At 45.1% G+C, this 16817-nt stretch overlaps 1 protein-coding gene across 2 annotated transcripts in view; it reads left to right on the forward strand.

Moving 5' to 3' along the window:
• Window positions 1–221: 221 nt before the first annotated feature.
• The window catches only part of GCNA (germ cell nuclear acidic peptidase), a 31982-nt gene continuing 15386 nt past the window's right edge, over window positions 222–16817 (forward strand). Inside the window, exons 1-6 of one of the 2 annotated variants that reach the window (XM_044429796.1) lie at window positions 222–307; window positions 984–1038; window positions 7120–7157; window positions 11793–11856; window positions 14748–14812; window positions 15417–15752. In XM_044429796.1, the coding sequence (XP_044285731.1) occupies window positions 989–1038; window positions 7120–7157; window positions 11793–11856; window positions 14748–14812; window positions 15417–15752 (553 nt within the window). In that variant the 5' untranslated portion in view covers window positions 222–307; window positions 984–988. Of the gene's footprint in view, window positions 308–983; window positions 1039–7119; window positions 7158–11792; window positions 11857–14747; window positions 14813–15335; window positions 15753–16817 lie in introns of both variants that reach the window. The other variant, XM_044429788.1, reaches the window with a different exon arrangement.

The following is a 16817-nucleotide window of genomic DNA, read 5'->3' on the forward strand; positions in this document are numbered from 1 at the left end:
GTGATCTGCATACATACTACTGTATGTAGTTGCAGCTATCATCTGAAAAAGGATCCTGTGGAGTTAGAAAATGCAGCAAAGGGGCTGGGGCAGCTCTCCTATGAGAAAAGTTTACAGCAGCTGGGATTGTTTGGGTTACAAAAAAGGTGAATAAGGGGAGCCATGATAGAGGAGTGCAGAAATATGCATGGTGTGGAGAATGTAGAGGAGACATTTTCCTCATAATACTGGAGTCCAAAGGGGTCATCCCATGAAACTGACTGGTGGGGAGTTCAGGACCAATCGAAAGGATTGCTTTACACATCAGGTAGTTAAACTATGGAATTCACTTCCACAAGAAGTAGTGATGCCAATCATTTGAATAGCTTTTAAAGCGGATTGGACAAGTTTGTGTGGGGTAGTACTATCAATGGCAACCATTCCAACAGGAATTTGCTGTCTCCATTAGCAGAGGCATATGGGCGAGTGGGTGCTGTTACGTTCGTGTCCTCCTTGTGCATGAGCAGCGGGCTGGCAACTCTAAAGATTGTTAGACTGATGGGCCCTTGATCTGATCCTGCATTGTTCTTAAGTTCTTAGGACACAAGTTGCTGGACCAAATAGGCCCTTGATCTGACCCTGCGGCGCTGCTGTTATGTCTGTATGGTTGCCCCCAGTGGTAGTTTCTTATATTGCTTTTGAGTACAGGGGCCCCAATTTTACAGGCGTTTATTTCGTACCTGGATCCTGCTTAAGGGGATTCATCCAGCTGCACGGAGAGCAGGATGAATAAGGGAAGGGTTGTGAAGCATGGATGTTTATAAGGTAGTTGAATTCGCTAAATTAATAGTAACACTAGCTCATAAATTATGCTCTTCCTGGACCAAAGCTCTGCTAGCTGTTGTGGGAGGCCACACTTGGTGACAGAGCTTCTTTCATGTAATGAACTGATTTGATGTAAGGCAGTTCTGTACATCCTTACTGTTTGTTTCTTTATTTGCTAGGTCCAATGGCCCAACAGAAAATCTCAGCAGGATGTATGCTGCAAAAAACTAAGTCGTGAGTAGTTCCGAAAGGAAAGGCATTGAGTTCTTCTGGAGTTTACAAGTCGCTGTAATGCTCTGATGTAAGATAGAAGCATAGAATACTAGAGTTGGAAGGGGCCCAAAGGCCATCAGGTCCAACCCTTTGCTTATTGCAGGACTCCAAGTTAAACCATTCATTTCAGATGGTTGTCCAGTTGCATCTTGAATGCCTCTAGTGTGAGAGAGCCCACAGCCTCCCTTGGTCATTGGTTGCATTGTTGTACTGCTCTGTCCAGAAATTTATTCTGATATCTAGCTGGAATCTGGCTTCCTGTAATTTGAGTGCATTATTCCTTGCCCTGCACTCTGGGGTGATCAAGAAGTGATCCTGTCCTTCCTCTTTGTGACAGCCTTTCAGGCACTTGTAGAGTACTTTTGTATCTCCCCTCAGTGCTCCCTTCTTGAGGCTAAACTGCTCTCTCTCTTCATGAGGCTTTTTTTTCCAGTCCCTGCATCTTCCTTGTTGTCTTCCTCTGAACCCTTTCGAGCTAATTTGCATTTATCTTGAAGTGAGGTGCCCAGAACGGGACAAAGTACTTCAGATGAGGCCTAACCAGTGTTGAATAGAGGAACTAGTATTTTACATGATTTGGATGTGTCACTTCTATTAATAGTGTTTGCCCTTTTTGCAACTGTATCACACTCATATTCAGCTTATGATCTACCACAATTTCAAGATCTTCTCACCTGCAGTTTTGTTGAGCTAAGTATTCAAGAGAACTTTGGCTGTTGGGTGGTACAGAAATTAAATAGATAAAAATAAATTACTGATCTTATAACAAGGCGTTTGATTTCCTTTTCCTAAGTGCAGAACTTGGCATTTGTCCCAGCTGAATTTCATTCTGTTGTTTTCAGCCCAGTGCTCCAACCTATCAAGATCACTTTGAATCTTCTCTCTGTCTTCCAGGGTATTAGCTAGCCCACCCAATTTTGTGTCATCTGCAAATCTGACAATCATCCCCTGCACTTCCTCATCCAAATCATTAATAAAAATGTTGAAGAACAATGGGCCCAGGGCTGAACCCTGCAGTACTGTGCTTGCTACTTCTCCCCGGTTTGAGAGGGTGCCATTGATGAGCACTCTTTGAGTCCAGCTATGGATCCACCTGTCCAGTTGTTGCCATGTCTAACCCACTTTAAGCCTGTTTGCTAAGCAGCATATCATGGGGCACTTTGTCAAAAGCTTTGCTGAAGTCAAGATAGATTATGTCCACATTGTCAATCAGGGAGGTTACCCAGCCAAAAAATGAAATCGAATTAGTCTGGTAGGATTTATTCTTGAGAAATCCATGTTGGCTTCTTACAGAGTCCCAGAGTTGTGAATGCCCAAGTTATGAAGAACCTGTACTTACTAACTGCCATAAAGCATATTAATTTAAAAAAAATTACTGCAGAAAATCATCACCATGGAGAGAGGGGAAGCAAAAGGGTAGAGAAGGCGGCCTTGAAAGCATGGCTTCCTACCCGGCCCATCTGGAGAGGGAAATCTTTCTGGCATTTCCTTTACTGCAAAGAGAAGACACTGGTGAGTCTGAGTGGGGAAGGTTAGAGATATTTGCAGTGTTTCTACTTTTATGGGGGCCTTTATCACAAACCCCTATGAATAAGGAGGGCTGACTTACAAATTCAACTGAAAGACAAATTTCTGTTTTCTCAGGAATCAAACTTGTTCTTCTGGAGGCTGTCTAGTCACTGCATTGCTTTCAGAGTGCTTACAGACTGACTGCTTTCTAATCTGCTCCAGAATTTTCCCAGGGATTGATGCCAGATTACCTGGTGTGTAGTTCCCTGGTTCTTTTTTCCCTTTCTTGAAGATAGGAACAACGCTAGCCCTTCTCCGTTCATCTGGCACTTCCCCTGTCCTCCATGAGTTCTCAAGGATAGTAGACAGTGTTTCTGAGAGTGGTTCCTCCAGCATCTCTCTGACTATAGGGTGAGTTCATCAGGCCCTGAAGCTTTGAGCTCATTCAACCCAATTAGTTGATGCTGGACCATTTGCCTATCAGTCTTGAGCTGCCATTATGTTCCTTCAGCTTGTACTTCCCCTTCATCAGGAAGGTCATAGATTTTTTGGGAGAAGACTGAGCCAAAATAGGAATTGAGCACTTCCTCCTTTACTCTGTCATCTGCTCTTATTTTGCCACCCAAATTGAGTAGCTGAACACCCATTTCTTTCTTTTTTGCCAATAAAATATATATCTGAAGAAGGCTTTTCTGTTGCTTTTAGCATCCCTCACTAGACTCAATTCATTCCTAGTTTTAACACTACTGATGCCATCCCTGAAATTCCACGCTACCTGCCTTTGCATTCTTCCTTTGCATTCTGGCTTTCCACTTCTGATAGCAACATAGAAACAAGCAAGTCAGAAGGGACCTCCCGGGCCATCTAGTCTGACCCCCAGCTCCACTCATATAGTCCCCAACAGGTGGTTGTCCAATCTTTCCTTGAACACCCTCATTGATGGGGCCTCCACCACCTCCCTTGGAAGCCCATTTCATATCCTATCCCAGCTGAGCAAGTCAAAATCCTAAAAGACGATGCAGTTAAAGTGCTACACTCAATATGCCAGCAAATTTGGAAAACTCAACAGTGGCCACAGGATTGGAAAAGGTCAGTTTACATTCCAATTCCAAAGAAGGGCAATGCCAAAGAATGTTCAAACTACCGCACCATTGCACTCATTTCACATGCTAGCAAAGTGATGCTCAGAATCCTACAAGCTGGGCTCCAGCAGTATGTGGACCAAGAACTACCAGTGTAGCACTTTAACTGCATCGTCTTTTAGGATTTTGAATAGCTCAGCTGGAATACTGTCCACTAGCTTTGTTGTTGCTCAGACTTCCCATTCGACTTCACATTCCAGGACGTCTGGCTCAAGGTCAGTGACCACCGTGGTTATCAGGGACATTAAGCTCTTTCTTGTATAGTTCTTCTGTGTAATCTTGCCACCTCTTCTTCTGCCTCTGTTAAGTCCCTGCCATTTTGGTCCTTTATCATGTCCATCTTTGCATGAAATGTTCCCTTCATATCCCCCATTTTCTTGGAGAGATCTCTAGTCCTCCCTATTCTATTGTTTTCGGAAGCTAAGCAGGGTCAGGCCTGGGCAGAAGTGGGATGGGTGACTTGAGTGTATGATTCTATGATTATTGCTGTCAACTGCCTAGAGAGCTATGGCTATGGGCAGTATAAAAATGTAATAATAATAATAATAATAATAATAATTCTTTGCACTGTTCATTTAAGAAGGCATTGTTATCTCTTCTAGCTATTCTCTGGAATTCTGCATTCAATTGAGTGTATCTTTCTCTTTCTCCCTTGCCTTTTGCTTGCCTTCTTTCCTCAGCTATTTGTAAAGCTTCCTCAGACAGCCATTTTGCTTTCTTGCATTTCTTTTTCTTAGGGATGGTTTTAGTTGCTACCTCTTGTACAATATTGCAAACCTCCATCCATAGTTCTTCAGGCACTCTGTCTATCAGATCTAATTCCTTAAATCTATTTGTCACCTCTACTGTATATTCATCAGGGATATGATTTAGGTCATACCTGAGTGGCCTAGTGCTTTTCCCTACTTTCTTCAATTTAAGCCTAAATTTTGCAACAAGAAGCTCATGATCTGAGCCTCAGTCAGCTCCTGGTCTTGTTTTTACTGACTGTATAGAGCTTCTCCATCTTTGGCTGCAGAGCACATAGTCAGTCTGATTTCTGTGTTGACCATCTGGTGACGTTCATGTGTAGTGTTGTCTCTTGGGTTGTTGGAAAAGAGTGTTTGCTATGACCATCGTATTCTCTTGACAAAGTTCTACCAGCCTGTGCCCTGCTTCATTTTGTACTCCAAGGCCAAACCTGCCTGTTATTCTGGTTATCTTTTGGCTTCCTACTTTAGCATTCCAATCCCTCATGATGATAAGGACATCATTTGTTGGTATTAATTCTAGAAGGTGTTGTGGGCCTTCATAGAACGGGTCAACTTCAGCCTCTTCCGCACCAGTGGTTGGACTACTGTGATGTTGAATGGTTTGCCTTGGATTCGAACTGAGATCATTCTGTCATTTTGGAGATTGTATCTCAGTACTGCTTTTCCTACTCTTTTATTGACTATGAAGGCTACTCATAGTCTTTTTTCAGAGGGATTCTTGCCCGCAGTAGTATACCTGATGGTCATCTGAATTAAATTCACCCATTCCTGTCCATTTTAGTTCACTGATTCCTAAGATGTCGATGTTCAGTCTTGTCATCTCTTGTTAGACCACGTCCAGCTTGCCTTGATTCGTGGATCTTACATTCCAGGTTCCTATGCAGTATAGATCTTTACAGCATCGGACTCTCCTTTCACCACCAGATACATCGGCAACTGAGTGTCCTTCTGGCTTTGACCCAGTCGCTTCATTCTTTCTGGCACTACTAGTACTAGCCCTCTGCTCTTCCCAGTAGCATATTGGACACCTTCCGACCTGAGGGGCTCATCTTCTGGCGTCATATCTTTTCGCCTTTTGGTACTGTCCGTGGGGTTTCACGGCAAGGGTACTGGAGTGGGTTGCCATTTCCTTCTCCAGGGGATCACGTTTTGTCAGACCTCTCTGCTGTGGCCTGGCTGTCTTGGGTGGCCCTGCACAATGTAGCTCATCGCTTCAATGAGCTACGCAAGCCCCTTCGCCACGACAAGGCAGTGATCCATGAAGGGGCTGCATACTTAGAAGATGCTAAAAGATCCCTTCGGAGTCTTCTCTTCTCCAGGCTGAAAAGACCCAGTTCCCTCCATCTCTCCTCATATGTCATTCCCCCCAACCCAGCCACCCTTCTTGTGACCCTGTGCTGCACCAATTCTACCCTAGCTCTGTCTCTCCTATAATGTGGAGTTCAGAACTGGATGCAGCACTCCAGTTGTGGGCGCACCAGAGCCATGCAGAGTGGTTTCAACACCTCCCTTGATCTGGAAGCCATGCTTCTGGCTACACATCCAAGGGTGGCATTTGCCTTCTTAAACACTGTGTCACACTGCTGGCGCATGTTCAGTCTGCTGTCAACAGCCATCCCAAGATCCCTTTTGCAAGTGCTGCTCTCCAGCCACTTGTCCCTCATCCTGTACCTGTAACACCTATTCCTGTCTCCCAAGTGCAAGATGTTACACTTATCCACATTGAATGCCACCTTGTTGTCCCCCGCCCACTTCCACGGCCTGTGCAGATCCTTCTGGATCTGGATCACCTGTTCCCCAGTTGTGGCCACTGCCCCCCCCCCTTTGGTATTGTCCATGAATTTAGTCAGCAGACTAGTTATCCAGAACTGAGCCCTGGGGGACTCAGCTTGTCATTGGCCGCCATCCTGATAATTCCCCATGATACGTGTCCTTTTTTCTTTTCATATCATCCCTAAGGTTTTTGTGAAGCCACATGGGCTTCTCCTGCTGTTCAGTGAGCTAAACTAACTGGAAAAGGTAAAGGTAAAGGTTTCCCCTTGACATTAAGTCCAGTCATGCCTGACTCTAGGGGGCGGTGCTCATCTCAGTTTCCTAGCCAAGGGAGCCAGCGTTTGTCTGCAGACAGTCTCCGTGGTCATGTGGCCGGTATGACTAAACACCGAGGTGCACAGAACGCTGTTACCTGCCCACCAAAATGGTACCTTTTTATCTACTTACATTTGCACGCTTTCGAACTGCAAGGTTGGCAGGAGCTGGGACGGAGCAACGGGAACTCACCCCGTTGTGCAGATTTGAACCAGCGACCTTTTGATCAACCAGCCCAGCAGCACAGCGATTTAAACCACTGCACCACTAAACTGTAAAAGTTAAATTGCAATGCATGTCCTGCTACATACCACTGCAGAGATGAATTCTGATTTAAGGTCTTCCTTCCCTGTCATGCATAAAGTGATACCCAGTGTTAGTCCTACATAGAGTAAACCATTGCCACTTAAGGCTCATTCATTTCACTGGGTCTACTCTACATAGGACTCAATGCTGTATCCTGTGCAATGGGCCCACATTAATTTTTAATCTCTTAAATGTGATCTCTTAAATGATTAGCTACAATGTTTGTCCTGTTGTTTGTTTTGCAGCTCAGCATCTTCAGATAGTGATGAGGAATTTGAAAAGTGTAAGTAAAGCTCACTTCTACAGCCATAGAGAAGTTACGTCCTTTCTATTCTTCATTTCTTACTACATACTTCCATTTACTGTTGAGTATATTTATTGAATGGTTAAAGTATTTTTACTCCCAGCATGGCTCACAGAAGTCAAATAACAAGCCACAGAGTGTCTGGTATGGTTGTTGCTCAGGGTAAAGGTGCATATGCTTTGCCTGCGGAAGGTCCCCTGCGTGATCCTCCAGTGAGGGGTAGAGAGGAACCTTGTCTGAAGCCCTGGACAGCTGCCGTTGGTCAATGTTGGCAATATTGGGACAGATGTACCAATGGCCTTAATTAATATAAGGCATCATACTGTATTTGAGACAGTGTCTACTTGCAAATGTGCAGCCTAAGAAGTACAACACATCCTCTCTATTTATTGCGTGAGATCCAGGCTTTGTCATGCTTTGAATAGACCTGCTAGAATCTGGGACTTAAGTTAGTCATGTCCTGTTTATATTCCATTGATTTAATTGTAGCTAGTCTAAGCACAACTTGATCCAGTCCAAGCCATCGTTTGAACATCTTTAATGTTTAATCTTATCATAACTGTTGAATTTCAAATTTGTTTTAGTTACTTGAAAAGTTCATGCTGAGCAGCTACATAGATATTTGGTATCTAAATACTAAATTGGAAGCTGTCTTATCCTGAACTGTAACAATGACCTATCTAGCTCAGCATTGTCCCCTGGACTGGCAGGGGCTCTTCCGGTTTTCAGATTAGAGTCTTTTCCAGCTGTGCTTGGAGATAGCAGGGCTTAAGCCTGAAATCTTCTGCATGCGAAGCAAGTGCATTCTGGTTGAGGTACAGCTCTTTCCCAAATAAAATGCTTCCTGATATTAACAAGTGCCTCCGTCTTTGGTGTTGGTAATTAAGCACCCCAGCCAAAAAAGGGGGGTAGTTTATTTCATCGCAGAAAAGGAAGAATTGCCCTGTTTTGTAAGACAAAAATGAGATGGGAAGCCCTAGAGGTGAATTCATAACTTCAGCTTGTGGAGCTGAAGGTTAATAGCTCAAAGCTGTCATTAGCTTAAAAAGCATGTCTGTTGGTAGTCTCTGCTCCCCCTCTTCAGCCCTCGAGGTGACCCAGCCTAGCCCATGTGTGGCTTAGGGACACCGTCAAAATAGTGGTGAGCTGGGACTCTCCTCGTGTGTCTGTTCCAGGAACAATCAGAGATTAGCTGACTTGCAAGTCGAACCTTATTATAAGAGAGCTAATAGACAAAGAATAAAAACCACAAAGGAAGTCAATGCTGGCAGTTTGTCAGGTTAAGATGTATGCTTTCAGCACAGTTAACTAACCAGTTTTCTTTTATATCTAAGTTTTAAAGTACAGATGTCACTGGCTGTATCCTATACCCTTAACACAATTCACACATGAGAGTGCTTACAGTATCATTTCATTATCATCAGTCTGACTAACCCATAAATAAGAAAAGCATTGCTTACTTAGCAAGTGAACCGCTCCATCCAGAGCTCCTTCTGCCAGCCTCCTGAATGCATGTTTAGCCATGCCCTTTATACTCCATCTCAGGAATCTCCTGGAGGGCCATGCTTGGCAGACTTTCTCTCCCAGCATATATCAGGGAAATTGACGTCCCCCGTGATGAATGCATCACTCTTCTTGGAAATGCTGGCAAGTTGCCTTTCGTAGGTCACATCCTTGCCCTCTTTTTGACTGGGTGGTCAGTAATACACACCATAGTTGTTGACCTCTATTATGTTACCAGGCAAGCAGAATTTGCTCAGAAACCTTATTATATGTTCCTGATAGAAAACGATTATCAGGAGATGAAATCCAACAGTTTCTAAAGATGAACTCTGCTAGACAGCCATGTCTTCAAAGATCCCTTGAAGTCTCCTTGATTTGGGTGCTTTTTATGATGTTCTGTTGTATTTTATTGCTAAAGTACCTGAATAAGCACTGCCTTGACAATGTTTGAAAATCACAAGGCCCTTCCACAATCATCTAGTCTGGAAAAAAACTTGCAGTTTCAGTTTAACCTATTTCTTCACTGGGCATTTTTCTTTCTGAACATTTTCATATGTGGGAGCTAAAGTGCCACCTTGAGAATGGGGGAGAATATATTTGTAATTCACCTGCCAACCAAGCCCCTGAAAAACCAGTGGGAGACTGATGTCAGATAAGCATAGAAGATATATCACCCCAAAATTTCCCCAGGCTGTGCTCCTTGCTAGTTTGTTCAGTTGCGCGTCTAGTAAGGGTAGAGGTATCTGTTGACTGAGATTATTTTCATCCAACATGTTGACTTTAAATCCCCACAAAGCAGCTTACCAAAAAGTAAAGCATCATAAAATAATAGGAATTAGGTTTACAGGAATCAGTAAAACAGCAGAAGGCTCTTAAATATCATTTTAAAGCTGAGAAAAAGGGCAGACTTATTTTTTGTGCCTGAAGTACAATTTTGATGCTGCAGGCTGAATGCGTCGGGGTGAGGTAAGTTGAGGGTGGCAGGCTTCTTCTCTCTCTCTCTCTCTCTCTCTCTCTCTCTCTCTCTCTCTCTCTCTCTTTCTTCTGCCATCCTTTCTCCTCCTTCACCATCTTCCCTAGAGGATCAGAATGCTGTTCAGTTGTTGGCTTGCTGAAAGCTTTTGGATTTAGCCTGAGAGCTGCAGAAAATTAGACTAAGGACCAAAGATTTCTCACACATGTTGTAGAGAGAAAGTAACCCCATATAACATCACCCCAGAAATGGCCTTTCCAGTACATCCAAGCAATGCACAGTTGGGGCCACTTGGAAAATGTCTTCAAAAGGTGCTTTAAATTGATGAATAGGCTTGTAGGGGAGAATGTGCTTTTTGAAACAGCAGGCCATTATGGAATTTCTCAGTTATCATCAGTCCTTTGCATTGGTCCCAGAATCCTCTGACGCGCTCTTACTTCTGGGTTAAAGGCAGTAGTTACACAATTAGCACACAGTAGTTGCTCTGTGCTAGCTGAAGCTTCCAAATGGTGTTCAGAGACAGCCCCACTCAATGCACTACAACAGTCTAGCATAGATGTTGGTGAGAGTGCAGAAAACAGTGCAGTATAATCTCTCCATGTGGGATGCAGCTGCCCCTGCAACCTCATCTGAGGAACGATTCTGTAGATGCCACACGAGTGCTGGCTGTGTAAACATCCCCAAACAGCAAGCCCTTATACTTACCAGTTGGAAGAAGGGGGTGGGAATTAACCAGGAGCACCTCCACCTCTTCTGGACTGAGCTTCAATTTCATTAGGCCTTGCCCAGTCTATTTATTAGATTTTTATCCTGCCCCATTAGCTATAAGCCACCCTTATTTCTCCCTTGGCGAGGTCACCTGCCCAGGGAATCCAAAGCCACACATTGGGTAGAAAAGTGCGGAGAAAGAACGAGTGAGCAAGAGTGTTGGAGCCCGCTGCACTCCCTCTGCTCCATAAACTGCTCCTTGTGGCAGTTTTATGTTGCCGTTAAAGAGCACATGAAAGGAGAGGGAACCGTCTCCCCCCCAGTGCGATTCGTTGCTTTCAGTGTCAGCACACACAAAGGGGCTGTAGACCAGGGGTCCTCAAACTTTTTCAATAGGGGGCCAGTTGAAAGGCAGTGGTGACCCGGCATGGGCCGGTGAGAGGGGGCGGCCTGGGCACGCGGGCCGGTGAGGCATCGTTGGGCGCATGCGAGGCGGTGTTGGGCTCACGCGTGCGGGTGGTGGCGGTGGCTTGCTTGCTTGGAGATCTCCTAATGAGTCCAAAACCATCTCCGAGTGAGCAAGCAGCCCGCGTGCACACGGACAGTGGCGTGGGCCAGATAAATCAGCATGGCGGGGGCTGTAGTGCAAATGTGTGTGCTTTCCGTCAGCCCTCACTGTGTGATCTCGAAGCACTTCGGTGCTGTGTGGCTCCACCAGTAGCCCTTGGCCCACTTGCTCAGGCGATCCTGGGCTTGCGCTGCTTCGTTTATCCTCTCATGTTCCACCTGCCATGCTCCTAACTCTTGCTTGCACAGTGTCCCTCACTATTCTCAGTTGCTACTACCGCCAGCTCTCCTCTAATACTGTTGGAATTTGGAAAATGCGTGCGCCCCAGAGGGGTAGACTGGAAGACCTTCTGGTCATGTTTAGGACACTGTAGGATTTTAATTCATCAAAGAAGCTAGTACTAAGCTGAGGCTGCTTCATAACTACAGAGAAGCAGCAGGGGCTGTTGGGACCCACGAGGCATGAAGAGCCTTCTGCGTGACTCTGACTCAGTTTTGGTTGGTGGTTAATGTGACCCCCCCCCCAATTCCTGTAAAGCATCAAATGTGGTGCCATAAGAATCTAAGTCTGTATAAATCCACCATCTATGCACGCGATGTTCCCGGTGGAGACTTGTGCATGGCCAAGAGAGCTGTTTAAAAACAATAAAATGACATTCTTCAGGGGAAGGTTGGGTCATCCACTGAAATTTCTCCTTTGAGACTACAACTGAAGTTGCCTATCTGCTATTAAGCAGCTTTACGCTTTAAACTTTGGAAGCTTTTAATGTTGATTTGTTTTCTAGTTGGCATGTTTGTAGAAATTGGGAGAATTGCTTTCAGGAAAAGAATAATGAGTTTCTCCCTTTCATTGTTTTACTTAGTTTTATCTAAAATGAAGACCCCCAAAGCTTCAACATGTTGCACACCAAGGAGTCAAATGCGCAGGTATGTAATGGCGTTTGCTGTGTTAGTCTTTAGAATGATGCAGATTTTCAAGTGGTGAACTGGAAAAAAATTCCACTTTCCCGAACCGATGGAATACCAATCTAGCAAATGTATTTGACTTGTACTTAGTTAAGAAACTATACCATGTTGATTTTATGTTTTGTATAAGTATCTGAAAATGTTTTTCAGAAGTAGCAGAACTCAAAATACTTAATTAGGAATAATAATAAGTAATGTGTTATGATTTAAACAATATAGTCTAGCTAATCTAAAGCTTTACTTCTGGAATAGTTTCTCCTGGCCTACTTATATATACGACCAATAAATCTTCGATTTAGACCAAAGCCAGCAGGCGTACAAAGGCCGTTCAGTGTATTGCATTGAGTGCCACAGCTACGACTATCTGCCAGCTGGACAGAAGGCATGGGTGTGTGCTTGATGTCATGAGCTTTCAGGGAGCATATTTGTTCTCTTGAAGCCAAGCTTGCTGACCTGGAGAAGCAAAGAAATATAGACACGACCCCTGGGATTAATTAACAGGGTTCCAACTCCTGGGTCATGGAGAAAGGGCATCTGAGGAAGGAGGGCATCATTCTGAGGAAGAGGGAAATGGTCCTTGGAACAGACCCATTCCTTTGAAGGCAAGCATGTATCCTCTTACGTGGAGGATGCCCCTTGGGGGAGCCTCTTGTAGTGGGAGATTCAACCATTAGGAACATAGAAAGCTGGGTTTGCAATGGACGTGTGGACTGCCTGGTTGTGGATATCACACCATCTAGATAGTGTTGTAGTTGGTGCAGGGGCAGAGTAAGCAGTCGTGGTCCATGCTGCTACCAATTATGTGGGAAAATGTAGTTGTGAGGTCCTGAAAACCAAATTTAGGTTGCTAGGTAGAGTTAAATTCCAGGATGCCTTAGATGGTTTTCTCTGAAATGCTACCAGTTCTACATGCAGGACCAGCTAAACAGGTACATCTGGGGAGTCTCAATGTGTGGATGTGACAGTGATGCAGGGAGGGGGGTTTCATGTGTGTTTGGCACTGGGGAACATTCTGGGACAAGCTGGGCCTGTATAGGAGGGACAGGTTCCACTTGAACTAGAACGGAACCAGATTGCTGGTGCATAGCACAAGAAAGTGGCAGAGTGGCTTTTCAACTGAGCCCTGCTGGAGCTGGGAAGCATCTGGTTTGGGCCAAATCATCCCTGGTGGATGAAGGGAAGGAAGTTTCAGATTGCCCAAATGTAGGAGGTGAGGGAGTAAGTAACAAGGTCATGGTGTGCCATGGTAACCAGTTGAAGAGGATAAAGTGCCAGAACAATAGTTGCACTCAGCTGGAGGGGACAATATTAGAAGCCTTTGGGCCAAAATCGGAGAATGATGAAGGAGAAACTAGATATAGTGGGCATTACAAAAACCTGGTGGAGGGGAGATGCCCAATAGGACATGGTCATCTCTGGATATAAACTGCATAGGAAAGAGTGGGAAAGGCGTCCTGGAGGAGAAGTTGCCCTCTATATCAAGGAGGGCATTTGTTCAGTTGGAAAGTCATGCCTAAAGCTCTGCGACCCCACGGACAACATCCCTCCAGGCTCTCCTGTCCTCCACCATCCCTCAGAGTACACCAACCCCACACCCACCTCTCCAGTGACCCCATTCAGTCACCTCAACCTCTGCCGTCCCCTTCTCCTTTTGCCTTCAATTGTTCCCAGCATCAGGGTCTTTTCCAATGAGTCCTTCCTTCTTATTAGGTGACCAAAGTATTTGAGCTTCGGCTTTAGTACCTGACCTTCTAAAGAGCAGTCAGAGTTGATTTCCTTTAGGATTGACTGATTTGATCTATTTGCAGTCCAAGGGACTCACAAGAGTCTTCTCCAACAGCACAATTCAAAAGCATCAATTCTTGGGCACTCAGCCTTCCTTACAGTCCAACTCTCACAGCCATGCACTACAACTGGGAAAACCGCAGCTTTGACTATATGAACTTTTGTTGGCAGGGTGATGTCTCTGCTTTTTAGTAAGCTGTCTAGATTTGCCATAGTTTTCCTCCCAAGGAGCAAGCGTCTTTTAATTTCTTGGCTGCAGTCACCGTCTGTGGTGACCTTGGAGCCCAGGAAAATAAAATCTGTCACTACCTCTATTTCTTCCCCATCTATTTGCCAGGAAGTGATAGGACCAGATGCCATGACCTTAGTTTTCTTAATGCTGAGTTTCAAGCCAACTTTTGCACTCTCCTCTTTCACAAGGAGGGCATAGAGTTGATAAAAGTGTGAAGATTCCACCATGGGTGAAAATTCCTGGCTCCAAAGCTAACTTAGTTATAGGAGTATATTATCATCCCCCAGGCCAGAATGCTTTGGATGATCTTGATATGGGAAATGAAATCAGGAAAATGAAATCCAGCAAAGACAGTGCTGCAATAATGGGGGATGTTACCTACCCACATTATTGACTGGATAAATGCATGTCCTGACAGACGTTAAATTTCTCGATGCCAGAAAGGACTGTGCCTTAGAGCGGTTGGTCATGGAACCAACCAGTGGGGAGGCAGTCTTGGATTAGTCCTAGGTGGGGTTGCTCAAGACATAGTACAGGATGTAAATGTTGTTGAGCTGTTCGGTAACAGTGACCATGCTGGTATCAGATTTCATATACAGTTAGGCAGAAGACAGCCATGGACCTTAGGTCTCATCTAGTATGGTTTTTCTTATGTTGTTATATAGATATACTTCCTTTTGCTTGCAATGAAAAAATCTGACATCGATAAATAATTTTAGCTTGCCTGAACAGCCTTTCACTGAAATGCGTCCTTCCTTGGGAGTGTTGCCCAAAAACAGTGAATAGAATAGCCAGTTTTATCCTTAATAGAACTGTTTTGTGTTTTACCTCCCAGTCTGACTAATTCTAAGGAAAACTTTTTCCACTATCTCACAAGCAAGTATGGACCTACCAAAAATGGTAAGTGACTAAGAGGGGAGATGGTATTGGGCAAAGGGAATCAGTGCTCTGACTTGCCGTAACACAGGTTCCTGTCTTAATCCACTGGAAGGGGAATCTCCTGAAGGTTGCATCAGTTGCAAGTGGCTTCTCCCCCACTCTTATTACCAAACCAGAAGTGTGCAGTTGTTGTAGGTGCCCTAATCCCTCCTTACCTATATGTTACTCTGTCTGAGCTCAGTTCCCTTGGGCTTGTCCAAGGAGTCAGCCCCAACTGTAAGATGCAGTGTTCCAGGCCACCGAACTGGGAGCAGTTGATGGCCCTCCGTGCTTCCACAGGGTTGCTGAGATTTAGACACTTCCATTATGTTTATTTGCATGATGCCTATTTGTGGAATGCTGCAGGAGTTTGGAGGAACAGCATTCTTGGGGCACCATCTAAATAAAGTATCCATTATGTGGTTGCACGGCTTGACTTCAACTTGCTAATTTTTTGAGATTTAATTTTACTTAACCCTAATTTTGAACATGCATTGTCTTGCAGAACCAAGGCTGGTTTACAAGCATGAAGTGGCTGAAATGCCTGGAAAGGAAGTTGCCCGCTCATTAACATTTCTGTCTCCAGCCGCATTTAGTGACAGTGATGATGATTCAGTCTTCGCTCAAGGTACACCAAGGAACTCGCATCAGCCCAGGCAGCTGAGTGATCAGCAGTGCGCGTTGATGACCTTTCCGCCTGCTGCTCTCAGGGATGGCACAGATTCTTCTCCAAGCGAGGGAAAGCAAGCCCCCTCACAGGAACATGTTGAGGGCACAGTACGTGGCCCCTGTCAGCCCAGATCATGTGGCACGCTGGAATCAGGCAGCTCGGATGAGGAGATGGATGGGCTCCTTGTGCGCATACAGCGGAGAGGGCTCTTTCCTGCAAGGAAGAGTTCCTCTGCCCAAAAGACTACCCCTGGTAAGTTAAGACAGCTTATCTTCAAGTTAATGTTGTGCCAGGAGGGAGCTAGAGAGTTCCTTGTTTCTTAGAGTCCACTGAATTTTTTTAATGCTTGTTGGGTAAGCTGGACACAGCCTGCATATAGAGGCAGCAGCTCCCCACACATTATGTGGTTATTTATGTATCTGTTATGTTCGTATGCTGTCCCATAGCCTGAGGGCTCTCTGGACACAAATATTGTAGGCTTGTGAACACGCCATAATGAGCAGTGTTGCCTTAAGTGTGTGTGGCAGGAAAGAAAAAGTTACAGGTTCACTAAATTAATGGAACTGATACACTGGAACAAAAAACACTGTTTTTTTTAGCTCTGAAACTGCCTGGTGCAGAGAAAGTGCTCAGAGAGGTATGCCTCCTCCTTCCCTCTACCATGATGCAAGATTGGAGGCTCCCAGTGAATCTGATGGCAATGACACAGCGTTCCTTGCACAAGATACAGTAGGACTGCTGGCTTAGGTGGTTTTCAAAGAGGAGAAGGCCGATTTGCAGAGGAGCAGAGCTCTGCTAGCAGCTCTTGCTGACAGCTCAGTAGACACTCCAAATTCAGGGCTAGTGCCCCTCTGAAGCCCAGCTTCAAGGGGACAGCAGCAGGGCGGGGCGTCAGCCTTTTTGCCCTCCTTGGCAGCTTCTTGCTGGAGGAAGGTGCTGGGCTTGACCGTAGATCTCTCCGGCAAGGCGGTTTTCCCAGCCAGTTCTTGTGCTCCCTTACTGAGGGTGGGAAAGTGGGCGTGGCCCTCCAGAAGGCCTTGGCCTGCTCTTTCGACATAGCTAATAGAAGACATGATAGGAACTGTAGTCAGCAACATCTAGGGGGCCACACCCATTCTTTTAAATAAATAAATAATCCTCATCCCTGGATCAGGGGAATGGGATGGATTTGTCAATTGCTTTGGTCACTGAGCCTGACAGCTTCAGTTGCCAAGCCATCCTGAGCTCACATTTTGCGGCCCAGCCGTCTAACTTTTGGTTTGGTACTTATGGTTTGAATTGGGGTTCAGTCTGCCTGTGCTGAACATTTGGTTTGTG

The sequence above is a fragment of the Varanus komodoensis genome, unplaced genomic scaffold, assembly GCF_004798865.1.
Source record: "Varanus komodoensis strain SLA01 unplaced genomic scaffold, ASM479886v1 scaffold1, whole genome shotgun sequence".
Classification (NCBI taxonomy): Eukaryota; Metazoa; Chordata; class Lepidosauria; order Squamata; family Varanidae; genus Varanus; species Varanus komodoensis.